Source organism: Eretmochelys imbricata, chromosome 21, assembly GCF_965152235.1.
Source record: "Eretmochelys imbricata isolate rEreImb1 chromosome 21, rEreImb1.hap1, whole genome shotgun sequence".
NCBI lineage: Eukaryota > Metazoa > Chordata > Testudines > Cheloniidae > Eretmochelys > Eretmochelys imbricata.
In genome coordinates, this window is record NC_135592.1 from 7,033,397 (window position 1) to 7,058,292 (window position 24,896).

The 24,896-nt window shown below is 49.9% G+C and overlaps 1 protein-coding gene and 1 pseudogene across 1 annotated transcript; both read left to right on the forward strand.

Annotated features, from left to right (window-relative positions):
• Nucleotides 1–928: 928 nt before the first annotated feature.
• NUAK2 (NUAK family kinase 2) lies at nt 929–17,102 on the forward strand. Its single transcript, XM_077839387.1, has 7 exons — nt 929–1,132; nt 8,677–8,797; nt 11,057–11,208; nt 12,729–12,794; nt 14,680–14,799; nt 15,712–15,844; nt 15,976–17,102. Exons 1-7 carry the CDS (start codon nt 929–931, stop codon nt 17,100–17,102), a joined length of 1,923 nt encoding a protein of 640 aa, XP_077695513.1.
• Nucleotides 17,103–21,863: 4,761 nt separating this feature from the next.
• LOC144278233 (small ribosomal subunit protein eS25 pseudogene) lies at nt 21,864–22,300 on the forward strand (annotated as a pseudogene).
• The last annotated feature ends 2,596 nt before the right edge of the window (nt 22,301–24,896 follow it).

The following is a 24,896-nucleotide window of genomic DNA, read 5'->3' on the forward strand; positions in this document are numbered from 1 at the left end:
TTACAGTTAAAATTCGTGCAACCCCCTGTGTGAGTGAGCTGCTTTTGGTTTTAGAGGAGGACTTGTGGCACCTTAGAGACTAACCAATTTATTTGAGCATGAGCTTTCTGAGCTACAGCTCACTTCATCGTGTAGCTCACGAAAGCTCATGCTCAAATAAATTGGTTAGTCTCTAAGGTGCCACAAGTCCTCCTTTTCTTTTTGCGAATACAGACTAACACGGCTGTTACTCTGAAACTTGGTTTTAGAGGGATTCACTTCAGTTTACCTTAAACGTGGTTCCTGTTAAAATAGACTTAAAATCGATACAAGCCTGTTTCAAACTGAAATGAGCATGTCCACACCGCCTTTTGCACCCCCCCGAACATCACGCCTTGATTTAAACCAGCACAAGTCTGCCTGTAGACAAGCCATGAGTACCTCTGCCAGTCTCCCGCCAGCGTTCATCATAAAGTCTGCCTCTCCATTTCTGTCTCCCTCTCCATCTGTTTGTCTATATTTCTGTGTCTGTCTCTTTTCCGGTACCTGCCTGTCTTTCTGCCTCTCCTCCCAGCGGTGCTGGAATCATTTTTACAGTGTGTGTGTGTGGGGGGGGTGCTGATGGTGATGGCAACCCGGTGTGGTGTTTGTTATTACTACAGCAAGTCGGGGGGGGCGCAGCAGCAGCCCTAGTCCCAGCACCCACGGCCCGTCTCTTTCTGCCTGTCCCAGCCCATCTCTGTCCCTCTCCCCAGCTCACCTTTCGCAAAGAGCCCGTCACGTGCCCCGGGGCGGCCACTCGCAGGCGGGGGGCGGGCCCGGACCGGGCAGGTTTGTAGCATTTATCGGCCCCGGGGCGCCGCGGCCGGCAGAGGGTCGCTGCCTTGCGCCCTCACCTGGGCTGGAGATTGCGGCGCTGCGCTGCGCCCCGGCGCGCCCTGCCCCAGCCATGGCTCTGGCCCCGGCCGAGGCGCTGCTGGCCCCCTCGCTGGCCGAGGGGCGCATCCAGCCCCCCAAGCCGCCGATGAAGAAGCAGGCGGTGAAGCGGCACCACCACAAACACAACCTGCGGCACCGCTACGAGTTCCTGGAGACGCTGGGCAAAGGCACCTACGGCAAGGTGAAGAAGGCGAGGGAGCGCTCCGGCAAGCTGGTGAGTGGCCCCGGGCGCCGCGCCCTGGCCTGCCGCGGGCACCTCTGCTTGCCCCCTGCAGCCCAGCCCCGCTTCCCTGCTTCTGGCCGCTGCCCCGCAGGGGAGACCCCCAGCCCAGGGCTGCTCCGAAGGGACGGTGCCATCCCCGGGGTCCCCAGCCTGCCCGCTGCCCCGTGCGCGGAGAGCGGCCTTTCCCTCCAGCCCTCGGGGGCTCCCCTTGCGCCTGTTCGGCTGAAGGAGAAGGAGGGCTAGTGGCACCTTAGAGACGAGCCAATTTATCTGAGCATCCGCTTTCCTGAGCTACAGCTCAGTTACATCCGATGCAGTGAGCTGTAGCTCAGGAAAGCGGATGCTCAGATAAATTGGTTCGTCTCTAAGGTGCCACAAGTCCTCCTTCTCTTTATGCAAATACAGACTAACAGGGCTGCTACTCTGAAACCTGTTTGGTTTAACGCTCTCCTAGGGTGACCAGACAGCAAGTGTGAACAATCAGGACACCGGGTGGGGGATAAAAGGAGCCTATATAAGAAAAAAGCCCCCAAATCGGGACTATCCCTATAAAATCGGGACATCTGGTCACCCTATGTGCGCTCGCTCTCTCTCTCTCTGGCTTGATGCGTTTACACGGGGCACCGGCGCTGCCTGCCTTTATCGCGCGGCTTGTTCCGGGATGCAGCTGCTGCTCCCCTTGTGCCTGCGGCTGCCGTAAACCCCCGATTTTGGTCCTGTCCCGTTGGTGCGCGATGCTGAGCTGCGCGGGGTATGCGCAGGGCAGATCTAGGCGTGGGCTGAGCCAAGCTGCCTGCAGCTCTTCAGGTTCAAGGCTACACTATTAATGGAAGTGGGGGAATAACCAGTTGCTGGGTGCTAGTAGGTGACTATTTACCAGAATGTAATTCAAAGGAGGGGGTGAGGGGGGAGCGTTGCTGTAATGAAACCTTAGACCATGGAGGTGGTGGTGGTAATAAAAGTAAGGCAAAAAAGAACTGAAAAGTTAATCTTATATGGAACAAATTAAACGAGGTTACTGGCTCTGCCACTTGTCTAGACAAGACCTGGTAGAGCAGCCTTGCAAAATCTACTTGCACAGGGTGAGTAATTCTCCTTGATGCGGGAGAGTAAAACGATTAGGCTCTGCTTCCTGGTGCAAACTATACTTGGATGGGTGTAAACGACAAGATGTTTTCTAAGTGGCTCTGTAGGTGGAGTAGGTGAGATGGTCACAGAAAATCCCTTTAAATGTTCCTGGGCTGGGGGCCTTCTCTGTGTGATGAGATTATAAAATGAACAGCACCTTGTTGTTGTTTGTGAAGTAGGAGGCTGTGTTGTGCAATAAAGAACGCTTCTGCCAGGGAATTTATTTCCTCTTGAAAGGGAAGGACAAGCCAGACTAGTCTGCTGTATTTACTGTAGTTGCTATAATTGATCTGACATGAATTGCCTGGCACTGGTCTGCCTTCATGGCCTGTGCTAATTTGAAATGCAAAAAGGCCACCTCTCTTTGGCTAGGTTTCAGGGAGCCTATTGTCCAATCAACAGGGATTCCAAGCTCTCTCCCCTCTCATAAGGGCCTGCCTGATTCTGATCTTGCCTACCCTGGTATAAAGCAGGAGTAACTTGACTGAAGTTATTGGAACTGTGCATGAGGTGGAAGGGGCAGATTCTGGCTTTACACTAAAGCTTTTGATACTGCACGCTGTAAAACTAGTTGGTGCTCATCACAGGCATGTAAATGGTTAGGCTTGCCAACAGATGACATGCATCCCTGTATAAACCCTTTCTGAGAGGTGTAATGTGTGAGGGTTTGGCAAGATCTGTTGTTCAGAGAACTTGGTCCAGCAGTTGCATTATTTTACTACCTCCTGGAGCACTATTGAGTGGCTCATTGGAGGGGGGGGAGGGCGGTAGAGGAGGTCACAGCTTCCTGTTGCACACTTGACCATCAAAGTCAGATTTGCTCCTGAAAAGGGGTTTGTACATATCCTGTCGTAGTACATATTGAGTAGTGGAGAACAAACATCACACTCGAGTCTCTCCCCCCTGAGTTTTGGTTACTATGAAACATATAAAGTTTAAGTGGTGCAGCATGCAAGCAGCTCTACGCCTCTAGATTGCCTCCTCACCCCTGACTCCAAGAGTGTCTGCTTTCACTGAAAGGTTAGTTCAACTTTATGGTGTTTCTGCCTCTCTCAAGCCAACTACAGGTTTTTAAGTTTCAAGCCTCTCCAAAAACTGTGTGTGAAAACACACACGTATTGGACTTGGTGGTGGTGAAGCAATACAGACCAAGTATGCAATCTGTCTAAAATGGGAGAATGTATTGTAAATTTCCCTGTGGTTGGAGGCCAACATCCTATCTTGAGAGGTCTTTTTGGGGAGGGAAATACTGACACAAAATGGATCAGCTACAAACTGTGAGTGGACCTAACCCCCCCAAGGAGCCTCTGCAAAAGTCTAAAAGGCAAACCTAGACACTTGCTCCCTGCTTTGAGTCACTAAGGTGCGAGAGGTGATCCATGGAAGACAGATTCATACACACAAACCCACATGATCCCCTCTTATGTGGGTAAACATCAAGACACAACTTCAATAACTCAACTGGCCTGGCAAAGCATCAGTGTTCAAGTCCTGAGGAGAAGGCGTGGGTGGGTGTGAGATTCAATTACTAATGTGCCAGAATGGCATGTAAAGAAAAACAATTGTGCTCTGACTTGCTAGAATTCTAAATGTATGGTTTTCCTTTCCTTATGTAACATGAAGTAGTTCTTGGCTGACTTAAGTAGGTGTAATGCTGGCAAAAGAAATGGCCTATCCGATGACTCTGGAGTCTCCTAATCTGCTGCATAACCAGGACTGTGGCAGTGCAGTCTCCCACATCTTGACCTGGAAGGATCCCTTTGGTTGGGAGCTGGAGAAGAAGGGTTGGTTCAGTCTCTGTAGCCCACTTACCACTGGATTTCTTTGAGTACCCAAAATCAGATGTCATTGGGCTCGTCTAATCTAATACTTGGAATTAAGCTCTTTGGGGCAAGAGTTCATGTTTGTACACTGCCTAGGATAATGAGGTCCTGGCCTCCTAGTGCTACCGTAATAGAAATAGCATATGCAGGCCACCAAACAATCCCTAGGTGTAAGTGACTTGGCCAGTTCATATGTAGAACTATTCACCTAGAAGCAAGTGCCTGCATCCTAAAGCCCTCTTATGTTCTCTTCCTAACTCCACTTGGCAGTAAAGTGGGTTAATATTTGTTCATTTTTAGTGGCTTCCGCTTCCTAAATAAGGAGTAAGAGCAAATAACTTCATTTGGTTAGTTAGTCTTTTCAAGGACTGTGAGCAATGCTAACCCTGTTAGCAAGAGTCACAGTACCCATGGTATTTCAGCCCGCGCGCGCTCTCTCTCTCTCTCTCTCTCATATCTGGCTAGGCAGAAGCTGCCTCTGTTGGTTTAACTAAACACAGTCCCCCCCCCCCCCCCCAATTGGCTAGCCTAATTGGCTGTTCTTTCTCCTATCTCTAGTCCTCCTACCTAGACTCAGACCAATCAAAGCAGAACTTGCCGTCTTGTTTAATTGTGGAGCTGTCGGGAGTGTGGATTTCTGTTGAAGTTCGCAGACTGCATGGAAATGGTGACATTTTTGTGTGAAACGTTAATTTTCTGCTATAAATGTTTCTTTGGCTGCAGGGTTCTCATCCCCTGCTGTTAAGATGGAAGAACAGGTTAAAACATTTTTCATTGTGGGTGTCCTTCCTGACCACTTGGAAGCTTTCCTTCCGAAGTAACTGGAATGCTGAGAGCGTGATTGGCTCTTGCCCTTGTTTTGAAATGAAACTCCCAATGGAAATGCAGTTCAGGGGCTGAGCAGTCAGCCTGCCTTCTGCACCTGTTTGCTCTGCAGCACCTGCCCATAGGCTGGGGGAGAGACTTGCTTTTAGTGCTTGGGTTTCAGCCAAGCCAAACAAGAGGCTTGAGTTTCTATGGTACTTGCCTGCAATGTCTGACAGATACTCATGGGCTGGGGCTATGTGGAGGGGAAAGGGCACCTGGAACAATTTAAAAATAGCAAAAACCTCCCTTTTGATCTTTAGTAACAAGACAACACTGGACTTCTCCACAATGGGATGGAATCTATAATTCACCAGGAATGATATTGTGTGCACAACCTGGAACAGCTTTAAAAGCACCTGATGGGCTTGTGGCTTAGTAATGCACTGTTTGTCACCTCCTTGAAATACTCTGCTCTTTCTGCCCATCCCCCATGCCCCCCCCCCCCAGCATAATTTAAACCCTCCTGATTCAGAACTTACTTTCAGATCACCAAGTGGCAATGACCAGCAGAGTGCCTGGTAATGCGAAGTCCACAACAGACTTCGAGGCTCTTGTGTGCCCCACAGGACGTTCTAGACATGCATGCTCTGTTATTTAGGTGGCCTGAAGCTTGAGGCGGACAGAGCTGGCTGTCTAGTGTTCATGGTCGGCCCCCAGTGGCACAGGTGTCTACCTCCTTAACAGCCCCACCAGAGTGGGGCATGAGCAGACTGTGAAGAGTGAACTACTTTACTGCCAACTCAAAGCTGGGAGTTGGCACTGGTGTTGCCCGTGCTGTACCTGTGATGGGGCAGGAGTAAGGGAAGCTGAGTAGCATGACTTCAAGCCAGCAATAAGCTAGTCTTGAAAGCTAATGCTGGAGCTCGACTACTAGACAAACAGTCTTGTATAATAATGGGCAGCTACATTTTTATTGCACGAGATTGGAGCACAGACCATGGCTTCTCCTTGCTGGGAAGAACTCTTAAGGTGCTGAGCTGGAAACCAAAGCACTAGCCTATCCAAACCAGAGTCTTTCAAAGTTGGGAGGTGAGCAGGATGGGGGGGTAGGGGTGGGAAAGAGACAATTGCTGTTAACTGTTTACTGTAAGCTTGATGGGCTAATGCCACTTGATGCTTGCAGGAATATTGGCTTACACAAGTTTGTATACCCAACTGCATCAGAAGCCTTAAGATGCCGCCATTTTCAGAGGTTTGGTTGGAGCCATTCAGCATCTGTCTGCTAGGCAATAATAGGCTCTTGCTTTGAGACCAAAGATGTGTGCAATGCAATCACTCTTCAGTCAGCAGGCACAAAAGCTGCTGATGCAGCAAGTGGCTCTGTCCTAAAGATCATCAAGCCAGGCTAGATGCCAGGCATTCCAGCCACATGGCTCTGGGGAGGTGAATGGCCAGCAAGTGACTCATAGTAGGGACTTGGGGGGAGGGGCAGGCAGGCTAGCTTGTTACATAAAGGCTTTCAAGCAGTTGTGCACACCCCAGATAACGGAGTGGGACAGAAAGGGTTAATCTTTAACCCATGAATGGAGCAGAGAGGCCATTGAATGAGTGTCCAATGCTCATGTCACTCTTGAGTACATGCCTTCTGTATTGTTGGATAACAAGTCTTGGACTTGAGTTTTCACATCCTCTCTGGCTGGGGTTTGTTATGGCCCTTAGTAACGCTTGGGTTTAAAGCCTCTAATTGGGCCAGCACAACTTTCCCCTCTCGCATATGGAAGTCAAGTGTCCATCTCTGACCTGCTGCTGACCCCACATGCTAGTGCTCCACTAGGTAAGTGGGACCCAATGTAGAGCAGGGAGATGCTTCGGCATGTGGGAGAATCAGACCTCTCCTCTCTCCGTCTGTCCAAACGATCCCTCGCACAAAGGGACCGACGTGGCAATCTAAAGCTTGGTGCTCTAGCAGTCAACGATTCGTCATTTGTGATGTGACTGGCTTAGCTCAACTGTCGGTTTATTTTGGGAGACGTTGCTCTGACAGCACCAGGACACGCTTTGCAGGCGAAAGAGATGGTGACATAACAGGAATAGCAGCGATGCAAAGTGTGTGGTACCTCTTGTGACCCCAGTGTGCGTGAGGAGCAGCTAGCTGGAATGCATGCGCCTAGTTACTGTAACTTCCCAATCCGCAGCATGTTCAAGGCAAGGAGCCACGTCAAACCTGACTTGGGAAGAGTCTAGGCAGTGGGGCACTACTCTGGCAGGCTGGGGCGGAGGAAGAATGCCAGGGAGGCATCAGATTGAGCATCTGGCATTCAATAATGCCAGCAGATCACCTGTGGGAAGATTTCTCTTTAATGAAAAAGGGACTCTAGCCCTGCACTGACCCTGGGGTGCAAGGCAAAGCTGCCCCCCCCCCCCTTTTTCTTGTTGCTGGGAGACCTGGCACTTTGTATCATCTAGGATCCTTTTACAGGATTAACGCTGTTCCGCATTCTTGTCTGAGAGAAGAAAAGAGGTTCTGCCGGATTCAGTTGTAAATTCAACCCAAGGAGTATATTGTTTCTCTCCAGTCCCTTTGAAAGAGGATTAGGAGGCATCCATTCTCCAGCACTTACTTTTCTTTCTCCTCCACTCTCTCTTGCCTTGTAGAGGAGCATTCATAATGAAGAAATCTGAGCGAACTCTGGCTGCTGCTGGCAGTTTGTATTTTCAGCATGCCAGCCAACTGGTCCCATTTCAGGGAAGTCCCATGTTTACTGCTTGTGCCTCTGTCACGTGGGGAACTCCAGCAGGAACTTGCTGATGGCTCCTTGAGTGCCAAACTTTCTCTCATCAAATTCAAGTAATCTGTTCCTCTGAAACAAACAAGAAACCTGTTTTCCATCTGCACCAAACCAAGATGTTGTTTATCTTCAAGTCATGTGTAGAGGTCACATTCCATTCCCTGGCTGTAATGTACAGGCAAGCAATGGTGTCAGACACTGTTCATGTAATGTAACTAACAGATTGGCCCCTTGCTACCTTGCAGGAAAGTGGGGTTCATGGTTTCTGGTTGGGGTGGCAGAACTAGCAGCATGCATGGCTTTCTGGCTAGTGGGAAGTAGAGAAAGGAACAGCTTTTCAGGGAGACAAGGGCCTTTCCCCAAATCACGCTGCAGTGAACTAGAAATCTGGAGCAGTTCTGACTGGATTGTATGAAGGGGAGCACTCACCCAGATCACTCCCCTAGAGGTGTGAGGCATGGGATTCAAAGGAAGGTGACCATTTGTAACGAGCACCCAACAAAAGAACTTGCCAAGACAGAGCCTAAACTATTGAACTACCTCCTCAGTAAGGCTGAGTCAAAATGTGAAGGATGGTCCCGTTAAAGCACTGGGCAAGGACTCCTGGGTTCAATTCCCTGCTCTGCCACAGACTCCTTGTGAGACCCTGGGCAAGTCACCCAAATCTCTGCTTCCGTTCCCAGTTTCTAAAATGGGGACACCACTTCCTTTGTCTATTTAGGCAGCAAGCTTTCCAGGGCAGGGGCTCTCATGTTCTAAGTACAATGCCTAGAACAATAAGCTTCCAGCTCCTGTCTCTAGAGGCTACCCCCATGCAAATAAATACATGAGCTGAGGTTTCATCTGCCATTGTACTAGTCTGGTTACTCCAATCCCATGCACCCAGTAACTGGTGAGTCTCCTATCTCTTGTTTCAGTGAGAAACACTCTGAAGGAACCCCATAGGCTCCAGCGTTAATCCTTCCTTTATTTCTGTTCTCATTTACAGGTTGCGATCAAGTCAATCCGGAAAGACAAAATTAAGGATGAGCAGGATCTTGTCCACATCCGGAGAGAGATTGAGATAATGTCGTCCCTCAACCACCCCCACATCATTGGTATCCATGAAGGTAGGCTTGGCTAATGTGGATAGATGGGGACACACAACTGAGGCTTTCACTCAATCCATAACTTAAACTGGTCTGCAAGGAAGTAACCTTCCTTTAAGCATCTAATTTATGCTTTGTGTCTCACTGCCAACTAGCCCTTCACCGCTTGCTGCACTTCGTGCAGTTGACACGTTCCTAGGGAATCTGCAGAGCTGGCTAACGGCATGTGGTCAGACTGACTTTTGCTGTGTCTGCATCCTGCCAAGTGCAACATCTATTGAAAAGATCTTCCCTGGGCCTTAACATGCAACAATACCCCTCTGCACCACAAAACTGGCTTCTGTCACTGAGCTGCTCTGAGCAACCTGCAAACTTGGGAGAGAGAGACTCTGGGATGAGCGTAGCTGCAACTCTAAATACTACCCCCTGGAATTCATCTACCCAATACAATATCCTGTATGGATGCAAGATCCTGTATCCAGTTGCTAACTGCATCATGTTGCAGCATCCCTCAGTGTGATGTAACTTGGCTGTCTCTGATGCAGAATTAAATTGCCTGTGAAAGCTAGCTGGGGTGGGGAGTTGGGAGGTGCTTTAAAGGTTACTGGTAACCAGGCATTAGATTATAGAATCCCTTCGGGGCGGGGGGGAAACGAGGCAAAGCTAAAATTTAAGCAAGCCACTTTCCCTGTGGATTATTCTTGTTAGGGACACCCAAGACTCTGCAGTTCCCCTCTAAAAATGGGAAAATATCGCAAAACAAGCAGGCGGAAGCTACTCGCTTATTGCTTATGCCTGGGGCATGTGTGGGTGACTCAGCAGCTGCCAGAATAGAGTGCAGTTAGGCTCTCGGGTTTCTGCTGATCAGCTCTTGGATTTCATCCTTGTTTTGTGTACAAAATGAGGCAGTCAGGTGGTAGGAGGGGAATATCTGCTCTAAAAATAGCCTCTTTCCCCTCCCCTCCATTCTGAACCATGCAGAGAACAAAGGCTTGAGAGCTTCAGAAGCCTTTTTAGTCTGCCTGCCCCACAACTGCATGTAGTCAGAAAGCTAGAGACCTGAAATGCTGCTTTCAGCAAAAGCATGGACTGGATAGCCCAGAGGACCTTTCCTTTCTAGGTCCTGCATTTGAATTCCAGCTCAGGTAGCTGTTGAGTGATCTACTGCCACCAACTCCAGGTCTCAATGGCCCAGTACCAGCATTGCAAAGCACTGCAGTAGTTATCCTAGTATGAATACCGAGCTACTCTCTACTAGAGTTCTCCTTTCCCCATCCAAGGCTTGGTTGGCCACTGGCAGGGTGGTGCGGAAGCTTGTGCTGCTGCCCATGCTGTCTTATGGACAGAGGACTTTGATCTCCAGTGTTGTGGTCTCCAGGCACCATTCTTAACGAGTGCTGAACTTGGGTGAAAATTTGCTCTCAAATTCTAGTTGCAGTCAAACCCACCCAGAGCACGTCTCCAATTAGACTGGTCTAGTATCATTTGAACACCTCCTACTTCCTTGATTCTTTGGAACTTATATTTAATACCTCTGTCAGCTGGCTCTGTGGAATTTTTATAGCTTTTTCATGCCTGCTATTAAACTACATGGTAATGTCTGTATCACACCCTTTCAGAAATTGTGTGCAGTATCTCAAGGTTTCTCCTCTAAACACAGCAAGAGGACTGGTGGCGTACATTATGCTGAATGTTTGTATTGACTTAGTCATTCTGATCCTGGCCTCCATTCTCAGAATCCCAAAATACCACTTCTGAAAATAGCAGAAGAAAATCCTACATTTCTTGGCTAAATCTGGCTTTGTAAAATGGATTCTGAGGGTGTAGTGGTTTACACCCAAACTGGAACCATTGCAGTTTTCCTTGTCAGGGCTATTAGGAACCACATGCCATCTTTGTCAGCTTGGAATCCTTTCTCACGTGGTCTGTGGTAGTAGATCAATATAGCAGCTACCTAGTGTGTCCTTGACATCCCCAGTCTGCTGAGCAACAGTCTGGTTGTACCCCCAGCAATCGAACGGACACTTGCGCTAAAGCAGTGGAGTCTAGATGTTACCTTTTTGGCTCAAATCAGAGACTGCAGAAATGGGGTGGGTAACTTTTTTTTTTTTTTTAAAAAATCAGACTAGTGGACAGAGACCAGGATGCCAGTTGAAAGAAGATGCCAACTGGACTCCTCCATGTTTGAAGGCACGCTAACTCCTGAGCATACGTGAATGCTCTGTGGCATCTCCTGACCCTCCCCATCCTCCCCCCCCCTTTTTTTTTTGTCCCATCTAGTGTTTGAAAACAATAGCAAGATCGTCATTGTGATGGAGTATGCCAGCAAGGGAGACCTGTATGACTACATCAGCGAGCGGCAGAGGCTGACTGAGCAGGAGGCACGGCAGTTCTTCAGACAGGTCGTGTCTGCGGTCTACTACTGTCACAAGGCAAGTGAGCATCGCCGCCCTGAGTCTGGGCGGCAGGAGGGCATGGGGCCTCTCCATGGCCTACTCGATGCAAAAGGTGATACTTGGCCACAGCCATGGTCTCCAACCAGACCCTTACCACCCATGAATGTTAGTCTTGCTCCTGTGCACCTCCCCAGCACTTTCTGGTGGAGTTGAGGATGATCTGATGATACAGCAGCATAGACTGAAGGGGTACGTTGGTCAAACTCCTAACTAGATAAAACCGCCTATCCGGAGGAGTGCAACCTTGATAAAGAATATCACCTGGCTGGCTGATAAGCTCACTCTCCTGCACGTCACGTTGTGTTGTAGCCGAGTCCAAACCAACATCTTTCCCCCACCCACACTCTCCAAAAAAGACCTGTTCATCGAATCCTTGACTCCCTGCACCCTCCAGACAGGGAGCATGCAAGCCCTGTGCTGGTGCCTACCTCCTGGGTTTGGAAGGGAATTGCAAGCTTCCCTTGGGGAGACAAGGGTGCCTAGCACTGGCATGTCTTAATGCTAAAGTGCTGTGCCTTTCTAACTAGGTCAGTCACAGTGTATTAATTCCAGCCCAACCCCAGGGTAAGGGAAACACCCAGAGCTGTCACACAAGTCATAAAGTAAAGGCTAAAATAGCCCGGTTCAAGTTTCACTTTTCATAGTGTGACTTATGCATCAAGTTCATGTGGGGAAATAGCATGCAGGGACACCTGGTGAAAGACCTTGTTTGAACCATCCCAATGCTTGTACCTCCTCATGCCCAGAAGACCTGGAGTTGCAGGTTCTTGCTTGTTTACAACCATGGGCAACCGCATTTCAGCACAAATTTCACACCAGCTTAAGAACAGGTTACTGGACAATTGGGCCGCTTGAGCTAGGCAGTTTATCCGCTACAATATGTAGATGCCAAGATTCTCCAAGTTTTGCACCCAGTTTGTGGTCCTCTTCAGAGATGTCCTGGAAAAATTTATTTCAATGTGGGTTGTCGGTGATCAATAATTCGGACAACCCTGGCAGTTGCTAGTAAACTATACAGGTACATAGCCAAGCACCAGAACATGGGTGGAATCAATGGGAAATATCCGTACAGCTAATCTAGATGAGGTACTTCCAAGCAAATGGAAGTGCTGAAAGGCCCAGCACAGGCAGGCTTTTATCTACTTGTTCCTGGCCCAGTAGTGGGGTGCCACCTGTCACCCAGAAGAATTATACTTCAGCCTAATGCAAAAAAGCACCTCTGACTTGAAGTCAAGGCCCTTCCTTTTGGCACCCCATTATGGGAAGCAGTTTAGTTGAATACACAGACACACACGTTTCATCTCCTCTCCATTACCAGGAATTCCTGTCTTGTTTGAGCTTTTCACCAGCTCAGATATAAACGCAACCTGTCCACCTGCTGCCTGCATATCTCAAATACAGGTTGTGTCCATGAACTTCGGTAACCTCCCTGCTGTGATTAACCCTCCCTTTCTCAGGCCAGACACCAACTCCCCTTTCTCTTCTGCCCCCTCTAGAATGGCATTGTTCATCGAGACCTGAAGTTGGAAAACATTCTGCTTGATGGAAAGGGCAATGTTCAGGTGAGTGAGGCTGACAAACCCCAGTTGCATTTTTAAAGGTGAATGCAGTCTGTGTAAAAGCTGCTAAATCTCCTGGATTGCAGCAAATGTATGAACAAGACCAAGGGTTCTTGCACCGAGCATGGCTTCATTCCTTAATGGATTGGGCAGTGCGTGGTACCATATTTGACCCGTGGCCACTTAAACACTGGGAAGGCAGAGTGTCTCTCTTAATCTTCTCTGGGTCATCCGTTTGCTAACCTCCAATGCGTTTGGGCAGGGCTCTGACCATTTCTGAGCATTTGTGGGATCAGTCACACACGCCTGGTTCTTGGTAAGGCTGCACTAAGATAAGATTTGAGACCTGTTGGCTCACCACAATAGCCTTCTACTTCTGCAGCCATGGGGAGCTATCCCCTAAACTGCTCATTGCTTCCTCTGGCCATGCAGTGTAGGAGGATGTTCTGAAGCGGAGTGTGGTTGGCCAGTTTGGTCAGCAATGGAGGATTATTGGCTACTAGCAAATCCCTGAGGTGGGCGGGAGATGAGATCTAACTTTTATGATCCTGCCAAAGTACTCCAAGGCTTAGATCCCTCCCTAGCAGCAGGGTGCCTGTATCATGTCCTTGCCATTCAAAGGGCCTGCTGTGCTGACGCAGGCCAACTGCTGCCTGACCTTCTAACCAGGGTTAGACTAAGGGCCGCAGCAGGGCTAGATAATGGCAAATGATTCCCAGAAACTTTCCAAGCTACTGAAATCATTATTGCTTATCTGATGGCTGGTAAACAAGCAATACAGAAACTAGAGTCCAAACAGAGACACACCTAGCCAGCGTGGCACTCCAAAAGAGAAACCACTTTATAGCTTATAAAGGAGGAAATGCCAGTTTCCACTAAAAGAAGGGAATTTCTGGTAAGCTTGCTTCCTTCTGAACTTATTTGCTAGAAGCTTAAAATCCAGCTTTCTGGGCTAGGCTTGAGCTTCTTGTAAGCATCTGCTCTTCCTCCTTCCTATCAGATGACCTCTACCAAGTGCTTCACCTGCTTCTGTCTTTAAGCAACACTTTTTTTATTTCTGGCCTCTGGCTCTGTGCAGCATGGTTCTAGCATTGCTGGTCACAACCACCCAGGGAGTCCATGTTCTCCCCTAATAAGGGAGACGGGTACAAACAGAGCAGGGACTTTGTACAGTTAATAATAAACAAAGCCCTGTAGGCTGTTTATCTTAACAATAGGCAATTCTGCAATTGCAAACCTGCAAGCATGTACTGTACCTTCTGGTTCACTTGATTGGGCATAGTGTTGATAAAGATGATAGGCATTTGCTGATGGTAGAATTTAGCTGCTATGGGGCATGCCAACAGAGCGCAAAATCACTGAACTGCCTCTTGAAGCTGTCAGACATACCAGAGCCTCAGGTACAGACTTGAAAAGCTTTTCCACATGAAACTTTTTTCTTCAGAGAAGTCCAAGAACTCTTTCATACAAGTACAAAGACCCCTTTCCTCTGGGCCTCATTGAGTGGCCTCTCCTGGCCTTATACTAATGGCAGGTTCTCTCTGTCCTGTGCTGTTGGAGCCTTTGTGCAGTGGAGGGTCTAAGTAGATCGGAGGACCTGCCAACAAGAGCGGCTTTGGGGAAGACTGGGTAGGGCCGGGCAGCAGATCTAGTTTCTGAAGTGGAAGATCAACTTGATGCAGCATCTCACTTCGTGACCAAGGGGAGGGAAGAATATTCTAGCGGTAGTGCTCCAGTGGACACAACCTAGGGTACTCTGGTCTTTTTGTAGGGTCTTCTCTCCAGTTTAATAACACTGTTGGACTCCTACATCTCTCCCCCCTCTAACTGCTAACATTAACCTTGGCTTCACAAACCATAACACAAGTGAATCTCTCCCCCTCTCTAGATCGCAGACTTTGGCCTATCTAACGTCTACCAGCAAGACACATTCCTGCAGACCTACTGTGGCAGCCCTCTCTATGCCTCCCCCGAAATTGTGAATGGGAGGCCCTATAAAGGACCCGAGGTAAGCTGCATTTCCCTCTCCTAGAAAGGGCTGGAGTGGAGGGAAGCTTTCACCCCCCCCAGCATGGACTAGTGCAGCTGTCTTGCTGTAATTGAAGCAGAGGAATATCCCACTTGTAAGTGCAGGGCACGGCTGATCCTTCTCATGCCCCTCCGCTTGAAGTCAGGAATGTCACTTCCCATGAGCCAGACCACCAATATCTGTCCCATGACAGTGCTCACTAACTGCTAGATCTGCTGGCCTCATTAATGGCAATCAATGACCATATGATCCAGCAGACACTGTGTGGTAGGCAAATACATAAACACAGCAGCGTAAAAGCGATTTATGAGAGTTCACATGTAGTTAGCTCTCGGAGAGCCACTGTAGCTGCCCGCAGCCATGGGTGGTGCGTATCGTAGGCTGGGGGATGCTATGCCTTCCCCAAACAGCTCAGCATGGCCCCAGCCCAGGCAGCCCACTCCTCTTCAGGGAAGTGGGCTGGGGCTAGGGTGGCTGCAGCCGGCTTGCAACCAGGACTTGGGGTGAGGGGGCTGGAGGCACTGGGGCTGCTGCCTACCACGTGCTCGGGGGCTGGGGAGGGGGCTATGTGCTCATGGGGGGGTGCCCAGGGCAGGGCCACCTCGCTGAAGGAAGGCCATCTCGCTCTCCACCCATGCCTGCAGTAAAGGAAATGACAGGGCATTAGTAGAGACCATACACAGGATGTGGCCTGTGAGGTCACTGATGGGCTCGTTCAGTTCCTCTAGCACTGGCTGCAGTTGAGTCACAATCTGGCCAGCTAAAGGGGCTGCCTGTTTTGGACCTTCAGACGCTGGCAGTCGGCACCGACTCTGAAGCTCTGGGGTGGCGGTAGGGGGAGGACATCTGGCCAGGATTCCACCCCGTCTCAAAGATCCATCTGTCTCCCAGGTTGACAGCTGGTCCCTTGGGGTGCTCCTCTATATCTTGGTCCATGGGACGATGCCTTTTGATGGACACGACTACAAGACCCTGGTCCAGCAGATCACTAGTGGGGAATACAGAGAGCCCACAAAGCTATCCGGTAAGCAGAACTCTACACAGCCTCATGGTGGTGGTGGTGGGGGGGGGGTGTCTCCTCTCATTCCCTCCCCATGTCTTCGTCAGACATCTCCCACCCTACGGTTCTGATCGGGATCTTGTTCTGCCTTCTAGATGCCTGTGGGCTGATCCGGTGGATGCTAATGGTGAACCCGGAGTGCAGAGCCACCATTGAGGACATTGCCAGCCACTGGTGGGTGAACTGGGGCTACAAGGTGCCTATCGGGGAGCAGGAGTTGCTGCGGGAGACCGAGACCCCGCTGGCCACGGTGGCAGAGTGGCTGCGGCGTTCCTCACGGCCCCTCTTCGAGAACAGCTCCAAGGTGCGCTGCTTCTTCAAGCAGCACGTCCCTGGCGTCTCTCTGGAGAGGCAGCGTTCGCTCAAGAAGTCCAAGAAGGAGAACGACGTCACCCAGGCGCTGCAGGAGGAGGCTCTGGCTACGGAGAACCCCTCCAAGTCCATCCTGAAGAGGCCCAAGGGGATCTTGAAGAGAAGGAACTCCTGCGAGCAGAAAATGCAAGCCCCTGTCCCTCTGCCCACGGCGGCCGCTGGCGACACGAGTGACGACCGTGGGGCGCAAACACCAGACCCGATTCCTGGCCTCTCTTCCAGGGGGCTTGCCTGCTCTACAGATGCTGGCTCTGCTGCCCTGGTGGTGCCCAAGAAGGGAATACTGAAGAAGCCCCAAAAGCGAGAATCTGGGTATTACTCCTCCCCAGAGCATACTGACTCCAGGGACCTTTTAGACTCCGACTTGGATGCCAGCGTCTTTGCTAGTAGTCCCTCCCCTGGCCAGAGCCCCGAGGGCCTTCCTGCTAGGAGGAAGGGCATCCTGAAGCACAATGGGAAATATTCCTCCACCAACACAGAATCAGACAGCGACCCCATCAAGGGCTTTGGTTCCTTCAGCGAGGTGGCCCTGCCCAAACACCCGCTGGCCTCCCGGGCCCACCCGTCCAGCGCTGTGAGTGAGGACAGCATCCTTTCCACAGAGTCCTTCGACCAGCTCGACCTGCCTGAGAGGATGCCGGATGGGGGCAGGGGCATGCGCAGCTGCATCTCTGTGGATGACCTCCTCTGGCTGGAGGAGACGGAGGAGGAGCCAGGGCGCAGGCTCCGGCGCTGGACTGTGACGCATTGCCAAAGCCCCCTCAGGGACAGTTGCTTCTCTCTGGCAGACTGTGAGAACGTCACCGATGTCTACAAGCAGGCCATGGCCATCAGCATGAAGCTCAGCTGAGGAGCCCCAGCCTGCGAGCTCTTGAGCATGCCACTAACACCACTGCAGATGGGACTGCTGTGGGGGACGGCAGTGCCAGAAGAATTGCACTGCCTTGGAGGTGGGAGAAGGGAGAGCCTTCCCCAGCCTGGCTGTCCCCTTGCAGGGCTGGAAATGCAGCTGTGACATTGGAAGTATTTATTTGCATCCTTGTACTCTTCTGGCATGGGGTGCATGTGGAGGGGAAGGGCAGGAAAGAAGGTTCTGGTTTTAACAGTGCTGAAGTGACTTACAAAGGGTACGACAGAGTAGAGGCATGTTTAGAGGGAACAAGGTATGTTGCATGAGAGGGAGGTGGATGTAGAGGGAATGAAAGCAAGTGCAGTGGGGTGAGGTATGTATGCAAGAGTGGGTACCCATCTTGATCTGCAGGGAACTCTCGACGGACCAAATACCAGAGAAGTAGCAAGACTGGTCTCATGACCACCTAAGAAACTGGAGTAACTGCTGCTGCAGAGCAGTATAGGAAAGGGTTAACTCGAGCAGAACTCTGCAGACCACTTTTGCAGCTCTCTCCTGGACTCCCTCACCTCTCAAAACAAATAGACTTGGTTATCTCAAGTTAGGGTATGAAAAAGCTGGATGACTTCAGATTTTATTTAATTTTTGCACTCTGCTGTCCACTGTACAAAAGGCTAGGATGGGATGGTAGAAATACAGCGAGGAAGGGGATCAAGACTTGCCAGGGCAATGACATGAGAACAGCCACTGGGCTGAGAAGATAGCATTTGGCTTGTTAGTAATCTAGGCACTTAGGATTTACTGGCATGTATGGGGTCCAACATCCATCCTTTCCCCTTCCCCACTCTGGGAAGCCTGAACTGGAATAATGCACCATTTGTTTTAATCTTGTAATGTTGAGACATTTTTTTCCCATCTCAACGCTTCAGGCAGAAATGGCTTGACACATCAGTGACCATTAGTGTAACATGTATTGCAGGCTGGTCTACAGTCCCAATCTTAACTCCTCCAGCTGTTTGGGTTCTGATGCATCTTGCTTGGGCCATAGTCAAGTTCAAGTAATAAAAACCCGCTGCTCTCTGCAGTGGGACCCTGTCTTGCAACAGCTTTAAATCCATTGGCCTGGAAGAGCATCCTCTGACAGACTGTAAGGTTAGCTATCCGACACGGCCTCTGGCTAGAGGAGCTACTCCGCTCAATGGGAGTTAGGTGCCAAACTCCCTTAAAGCCCCTCTTAAAAATTACAGCCAAGGCCTGCCTCTGGCGGCAAAAAGCCAGGTGGACCTAGAATCTGGGCACCCCAAAAAACCATGATATTAAAAACAAATGGGCATGTGTTCCCTGCTGCCAATATGAATGGGGGGAAAAAAGTTTGAATTTTTTTTTTAAAAAAGTATATTTTTGCTTGTCTGGGGCCCTTGCTGGAGGGGAAAAATATTTATTGTCTTGTTAACACTGAATTGTTATGTAAATTAAAATGGCACTAGGTTAACCTGGCTCCAATGCAAAGCTTCTCAAGTATCTGTCAAAGGAGAAAAGCAGTCTGTAAATGTGGGTCTTGTAACTCTTCAAATTGTAAAGCCCCTTGCACTATCTTGCCATGTCTCTTCTCTGGCTCCCAACCCTTTCCCAAGATGTGTACGTTTTTCTTACCCCACTCCCAGAATGTGGTCCAGAGAAATTCATTAAATTAAATTAAAAGCAAAATGTAGACCTGAACTCTCGTCTGCCTGTCTGTCCATCTGCTCTGAGCTGTCCCACGAACCGTGGGAAGATTCAAGTTTAAAAGACACTTGGTGTGGAGTTGCCAGCTGGCGTTGGTGCTGCTTCAACGGGAGTTGCCTGCCAGCAGCTCTGGAGCAGAAGCCTTTCCACCTTTCGTGAGATGGCATCTCAATTCCTGGGCTCCATGGAGTCTCCTTTCACATTTCTGGTCCCTCTGTTTCCTATGAAAGTACAGCTTGGTGCAATGTCACGTTGGCCATGGGGACAGCTTGGGCGTGTGCTGGCCTGGGAGAGGCAGAAGAAGACTCTTGCCTCACTTCTCCCTGTTTCGGAAACTCTCCTTGAGCCTTAGTCTGTACAATGCAACACGCTTGCGCACTGCTCTGAACCCAGCAGCTCCACTGGGCTCTGCGTGCACCTGCTGCGATGGAGGTTGGTGGCTGCGAGAGGGTTGGCGCGAGCAGAAAGCTGTAGATGGGAGCAGTAGCACTCGTGTCTCCTATTCTAGTGTTCATACAAGTCCTCTGTCAGGGCCTTGCACAGTGGTCTTGGTGGTACTGGGGGATGATCTCTAGCAGCCACCTCTCCAGTCCTCATCTCCCAGACCCAGTCACAAACCTACCAGGCCGCATCTTTCCAGCGGTGTTTGGGTTATTCCCCCATTTCAGACTCTGAAAGGGGTTGAGCCTTAATGCTAGTTAAAACATACAGGATAACCATCCAAAGCTGAATCAGTCTTTTGGTTCACCAGGTAGGTGGCATGGGCTCATTTAACAGCGAGGACTGAATTCCCATTCTGTATTCAGTCAAATTCCCTCCCTTCTTCCCCTACACACAGAGTGTCCTGTGTTCTGGCCACTCCAAGCATTGCTATCAACCTTCACAGCAAGGGACAAGTTTTACCCACTAACACATTCCAGTCTGAACTGGAATTGGTCAAACCTGGCACATCCCCCGCAAATCATAGAATCATAGAATATCAGGGTTGGAAGGGACCTCAGGAGGTCATCTAGTCCAACCCCCTGCTCAAAAGCAGGACCAATCCGCAATTAAATCATCCCAGCCAGGGCTTTGTAAAGCCTGACCTTAAAAACTTCTAAGGAAGATTTCACCACCTCCCTAGGTAACGCATTCCAGTGTTTCACCACCCTCCTAGTGAAAAAGTTTTTCCTAATATCCAACCTAAACCTCCCCCACTGCAACTTGAGACCATTACTCCTTCATCTCTCTTCCATCCACCATGCTGGAACTTCTCAGCTGTTGCTTAATTCCTATAGGATCATTCTCCACCCAGAAGGCTTCTCTTTGAGAAGCAAAGGACAGCTTGAGTGGAGAACGCAGAGTGCTGCCTAGGTGGAGGGTATCCCTGATGCATCAGCTGTATCTGCAGAAGAACTGTCTCTAGCCTAAGTAGCTCTGTCTATTCAGGTACAAGCAGAAGAATGCAGAGCAGACCACCCAGTCACTCAGTGCCTTTTGGGCTGCTAAAACATATAGCAGCCAAGAGCCTGCAAGACATGCAGTTAATGAGACGTGGGAGGGTGATGACAATCAGTGTAATTTAACAGCGCTAATATGAGGTGGGAGAATAGGGTGCTGAGATCACAGCAGCAGTGTGGGGATTATGCGTGTCACAGGGAGCGCTCTGCCTAACCTGAACTGAGAAGGGAATTGTCCTCAGAACAATAGAAAGATTTTGTCATTTTTCTATGAGAGCAAGCCTCCTCCACCCAGATTTTATCAAGCGTGCAGCACCAGCCTCACGTTCCTGGGGAGGATTAGAATAAACCTGCTGCCTACAGTCAAAGGGTGAGGCAGAGGCTCTCGCCCTGTGGCACCTCTGCTATTCTCCTTTCCTTTTCTCAGAGCTGCGGTGTAGAGCTGACCGGAGGGTGAGCAGCTGAGAGTAGAGGGTGACCCATTAATAGCTTGCTAGGATGGATGAAAGAGGCAGGGCCCTTGCTCCATTGCCAAAGCCCTGGGCTGTAATAGTTGGGTCCAATTTCAGTTGCTGGGTTTAGTGCCTGGGTTTTGGCTGCCTGTCCCAGGCAGCAGATCAGACTCAATCGGTTGGTCTAACTACTGTGACGCTGTAGTTCTAACTTCAGCCAAGCCTCAGAAGAAACAGGCAGGAGGGTTGGACGAAAGACTCTGGTTTGGGTTTAGGCCTAAACTTACAATAGCTAGGAACTGTGGGTGTTCAACAGGAACCGCCATAAAGGGTTCTGATACATAGAAAGCGCTACACGCTCACGTTTTACCAATCAGGCCCTGGTTAGACATCTCAGTGTGGGCACCCACAATCACATGTCAGTTCTCAAAATGTAGCCAGTACAAAACAGGGCCAAAACTCAAGCCTGGTCTTACCAGGGCTGCAAGTGAATGCAGACTGACCCTAAACCTCTGACTGCCAGAAGCTGGGAGGGGAAGATGGGTGGGTCACTCCAACAGGTCTGTTCTGCCCACTCCCCTGATGCTCTGGTACTAATCGCTGTTGGAGCCAAGCTAGTGGGCTATATGGACCAGGGATCTGACCCAGTTTACACTGTAACTCAATATGGAGAAGTAATTGTTCATAGACTGGCTCGTATTTGTACTAAGGCTTTGGGCCAGCTCTGATGACAAGCATTAGCAACTTGTGGGCAAGTTTGCCACCCAAGCTGAAACACACACACACACACACACACACACACACACACTTGGCCTCCACCCTGCTGTATTTAGTTTGCATCATTCTGGGTAGCGTTTGCTCAAGGGAATTTTCTACAATCATGAGCTGTCCCCCTCAGGCTCAACATGCAACTGGCTTTCTTCAGAGACAATGTCAAGATCCTAGTTCTAGTCTTAAAATAGCATCCCCCAGCTGCATTACAGTAGCACTCAGAGGTTCCACGTGAAATCTGGGCCCCTGGAACTGGGCACTGCGCCCACCCAAGCTAGTCAGAGGGGTTGGTTCTGTGGTTAGGGCTGGGGTTCTGTTAAGCTGGTTGGAGAGGGCTGCCTACCTAACGACATCTTGAAGTAGCAGCAGCATCCATGCCCCCCAAGGACAGTATGAAGAAGAAGGATGCAGGGAAGTCTATGAAGAAAGATGAGGACGCAGTGAACAACTCTGGGGGTAAAGCCAAAAAAAGAAGTGGTCCAAAGGAAAAGTAAGAGACAAGCTGAACAACCTTGTCTTGTTTGATAAGGCTACTTATGACAAACTGTGCAAAGAAATGCCCAACTCCAAGCTCATCACACCAGCTTTAGTGTCTGAAAGGTTGAAGATTTGAGGATCTTTAGTAAGAGCTGCCCTCCAAGAACTGCTCAGCAAAGGTTTAATCTAACTTGTGTCCAAGCACCGAGCCCAAGTGATTTACACCAGAAACACGAAGGGTGGAGATGCACTTGCTGGTGGGAAGGATGCTTAAAAACGTTTTCTAGTCACCTCTGCAATATTTCTTATGTAAAAGTATACAATAAAATTGTTGAATTAAAAATAAAAACACAAGCTGATGCAATCACAACCACACATAGACACTGGTACTTCTTATGCTCCTACCCTAGGGCCTGATTGATGGAGATGGCAGCAGGAAGTACTTTCAGAGCACGGCAGTGGGGCCTTTGGTGCCATGAGGCACCGAATGTCTGAGATCCAGCTTTGGAAAGGAAGAGGAACAAAGTTTCCAAGAGACGCATGGGAGAGAGCAACGACCACCACCAGTGCCACTGGAATAAATGGAGTCTGCTGAGTTTGATGCAGAGCTCCTCCTCCCCTTCCCCCTTGTAACTCTCAGTCCGCAAGGGGAAGGGGATACTCAGGTTCCAACCCAGGGTCTTGATTTCACAGAATGATAAGGGCTTTGTCAGGGTTCCTTCCCCACTCTGAACTCTCGGGTACAGATGTGGGGACCACAGATTCTCAGAGTGTTAGGGGACCAGCTCAGATTTTTGCAGCAGGCAGTGATGCCCTAGGAAACTGCTTCCTCGTCTCTTTCGGGTTTTTAAACTATTGCTGCTTAAAAAAGGACTGACTGACTGAAACTGAAATGTAGCAGTAAAAGCTGAGATGGGGTCATGTGCACGCTGAGTGCCGGAGGGAACTTCCCTCTTCCCCCACCCCGCAACTTCATTGTGCTGCTGTCCTGCTATTGCACGGAAGTAGATTTTATTAATCCGTAAAGCACTGTAACATTTTCCCCTCCATTTCCACTTGGGTTAATAAAAGACATTTCACATCTCCGCCCCTTGCCCCACCACTCGCTGGTTAACGGAGGGTGAAATGAAACGAAAGGAAGAAAGACCTGAATGCCTGGAATTTTTTCCCCTCTTGTCCTGTTTCAGATGAAATTAACAAGGGCAATGTGCAATCCACCCCCTGCGGAGAATTCCCTGCATGCTTCCAGATCCATTAAGAAACTCAGGAGTGCTTTAAAGCCCTTTTGAGGACAGCCAGATTAGCAAGGGCAAAGTCCCAGCACCCTCTGGATTTTAGGGTGGGGAGGGAGGTTGCTGCTAAACTTGTGTAACTTGGCAGCTGCCATCAGTCAGTGGAAATGGCACAAACTACATAAGCAGCTTTTGCTGCAAGCTTCTAACCAGCCTGTGCATCATGCCACTCACTTCTGAATGAACCAGTTGGGATAGGCCCCAGGGTGTGTTCTTTGTAGGTGCAGAGCAACACAGCAAGTCACATCACCTCTGTGCCTCTTTGCCCTCCCACCTGCTGCCTGTTTAAGCTGTAAGCTCTGTGGGGCAGGGACTCTCTCTTACTTTGTGTTTGCGTAGAGCCTAGTGGGAAGGGGCCCTGACTGCAGCGGGGGCCTCTAGGCGTTGCTGTGAAATAATACGGTAACGGTGAGCATAACACACAGCCATCACTGGTACATTTATGGCCATCATCACCCTAATAGCTTACAGCTCTGATGCTAACAGCAATAATCGACTTGACGATTAAATACAACTGTGTGAGAGGACGGCTCTCCTGGCTGATGCACTTGGGAGTGAACTGGGTGCCTCCAAAGCTAAAGCACAATTCTCTACAGCTCGAGCTAACACATCGGTGCCCCACAGAGAGAGCTGTGGACACAGAGAGTGGGACAGGTAATACACACTGACCATGGTATGGGGAGGTCTGACAGTAGGACACTAGGCATGTCAAGGCAGCTTGCACAGCTCCTGCCTCAGCTAGCTGGCTCGAGGATCTCACTCTCTAGCCCATGCAGGATAATCCACCTGATAAAAAACTGTTTCCACAGATCCTGATCCCTGGACTCTTGGCTTTGGCTTCTCAGGTCGCTGATGGAAGAGGAGGGCTGTAAAGCAGAACCAGGTGGGTTAGTGTTCACAACAGTGCATTGGCGGGAGATGGATTCCCGCTGCAAAATGTATCTACTTTCCCTCCTGCCCCCTTTCTGCTTTTAAAACGGAGCAAGCACATGGCTTTAGCAGGTGTTGTTTCTGCTCAGGGAGCTTGGCTAACTGCTGGCATGCGGCTTTCATCTCACCCAGGAATGTTAATAGGGCTGAGCCCTGGCCTCAGTGAAGTGCAGGGCTTTGAGGCAGGGGAATGCGTTTGGAAACCCCCGCTCTGGGCAGCAGGATTATCGGACGCTCGGGCGCATTCTGCCAGGTAATAAATATTTTCCGCCAGCTCCTCTCCATGCCCTTTTGAACTCCTCTCTCCCACCCACCCCCCTCTCCAGCCTGGAGATAAACCCCACCCTCTTGGTGTGGTAGACCCTCCAGCAGCATAGAATGCAAAAGGCCAAACCAGCCTTCCTCAGGCAGGATTCTGCAGCGGGTATCTGTGCCTGCTGTCCCTTATCCGCTACCTGGTGTATAACAATACTCTGCCCTTCCATAGCACCTGCTTTCATCCACAGGCTTCAAAGCACACTGTAACCTTGCATTAATTAGGCAACACTAGCTCCCTGTGTGGCTGCTTACTAGCATTATCACCACTGTACAGAGGGCAAAGAGGCACAGAACAGTTCAGCAACATGGCCAAGGCCACAGAGGAAGTCAGTGGCAGAGTCAGGCCTAGGACTTAAGTGTCAATTCATAGCTTTTAAGGCCAGAAGGGCC

Excerpts from the sequence above, each read along its gene's own strand:
- NUAK2 (XM_077839387.1), top strand. The coding sequence starts at position 929 with ATGGCTCTGGCCCCGGCCGAGGCGCTGCTGGCCCCCTCGCTGGCCGAG. Across the intron at positions 8,798-11,056 it reads CATCATTGGTATCCATGAAG|TGTTTGAAAACAATAGCAAG; the intron begins GTAGGCTTGGCT and ends TGTCCCATCTAG. Across the intron at positions 11,209-12,728 it reads CGGTCTACTACTGTCACAAG|AATGGCATTGTTCATCGAGA; the intron begins GCAAGTGAGCAT and ends TGCCCCCTCTAG.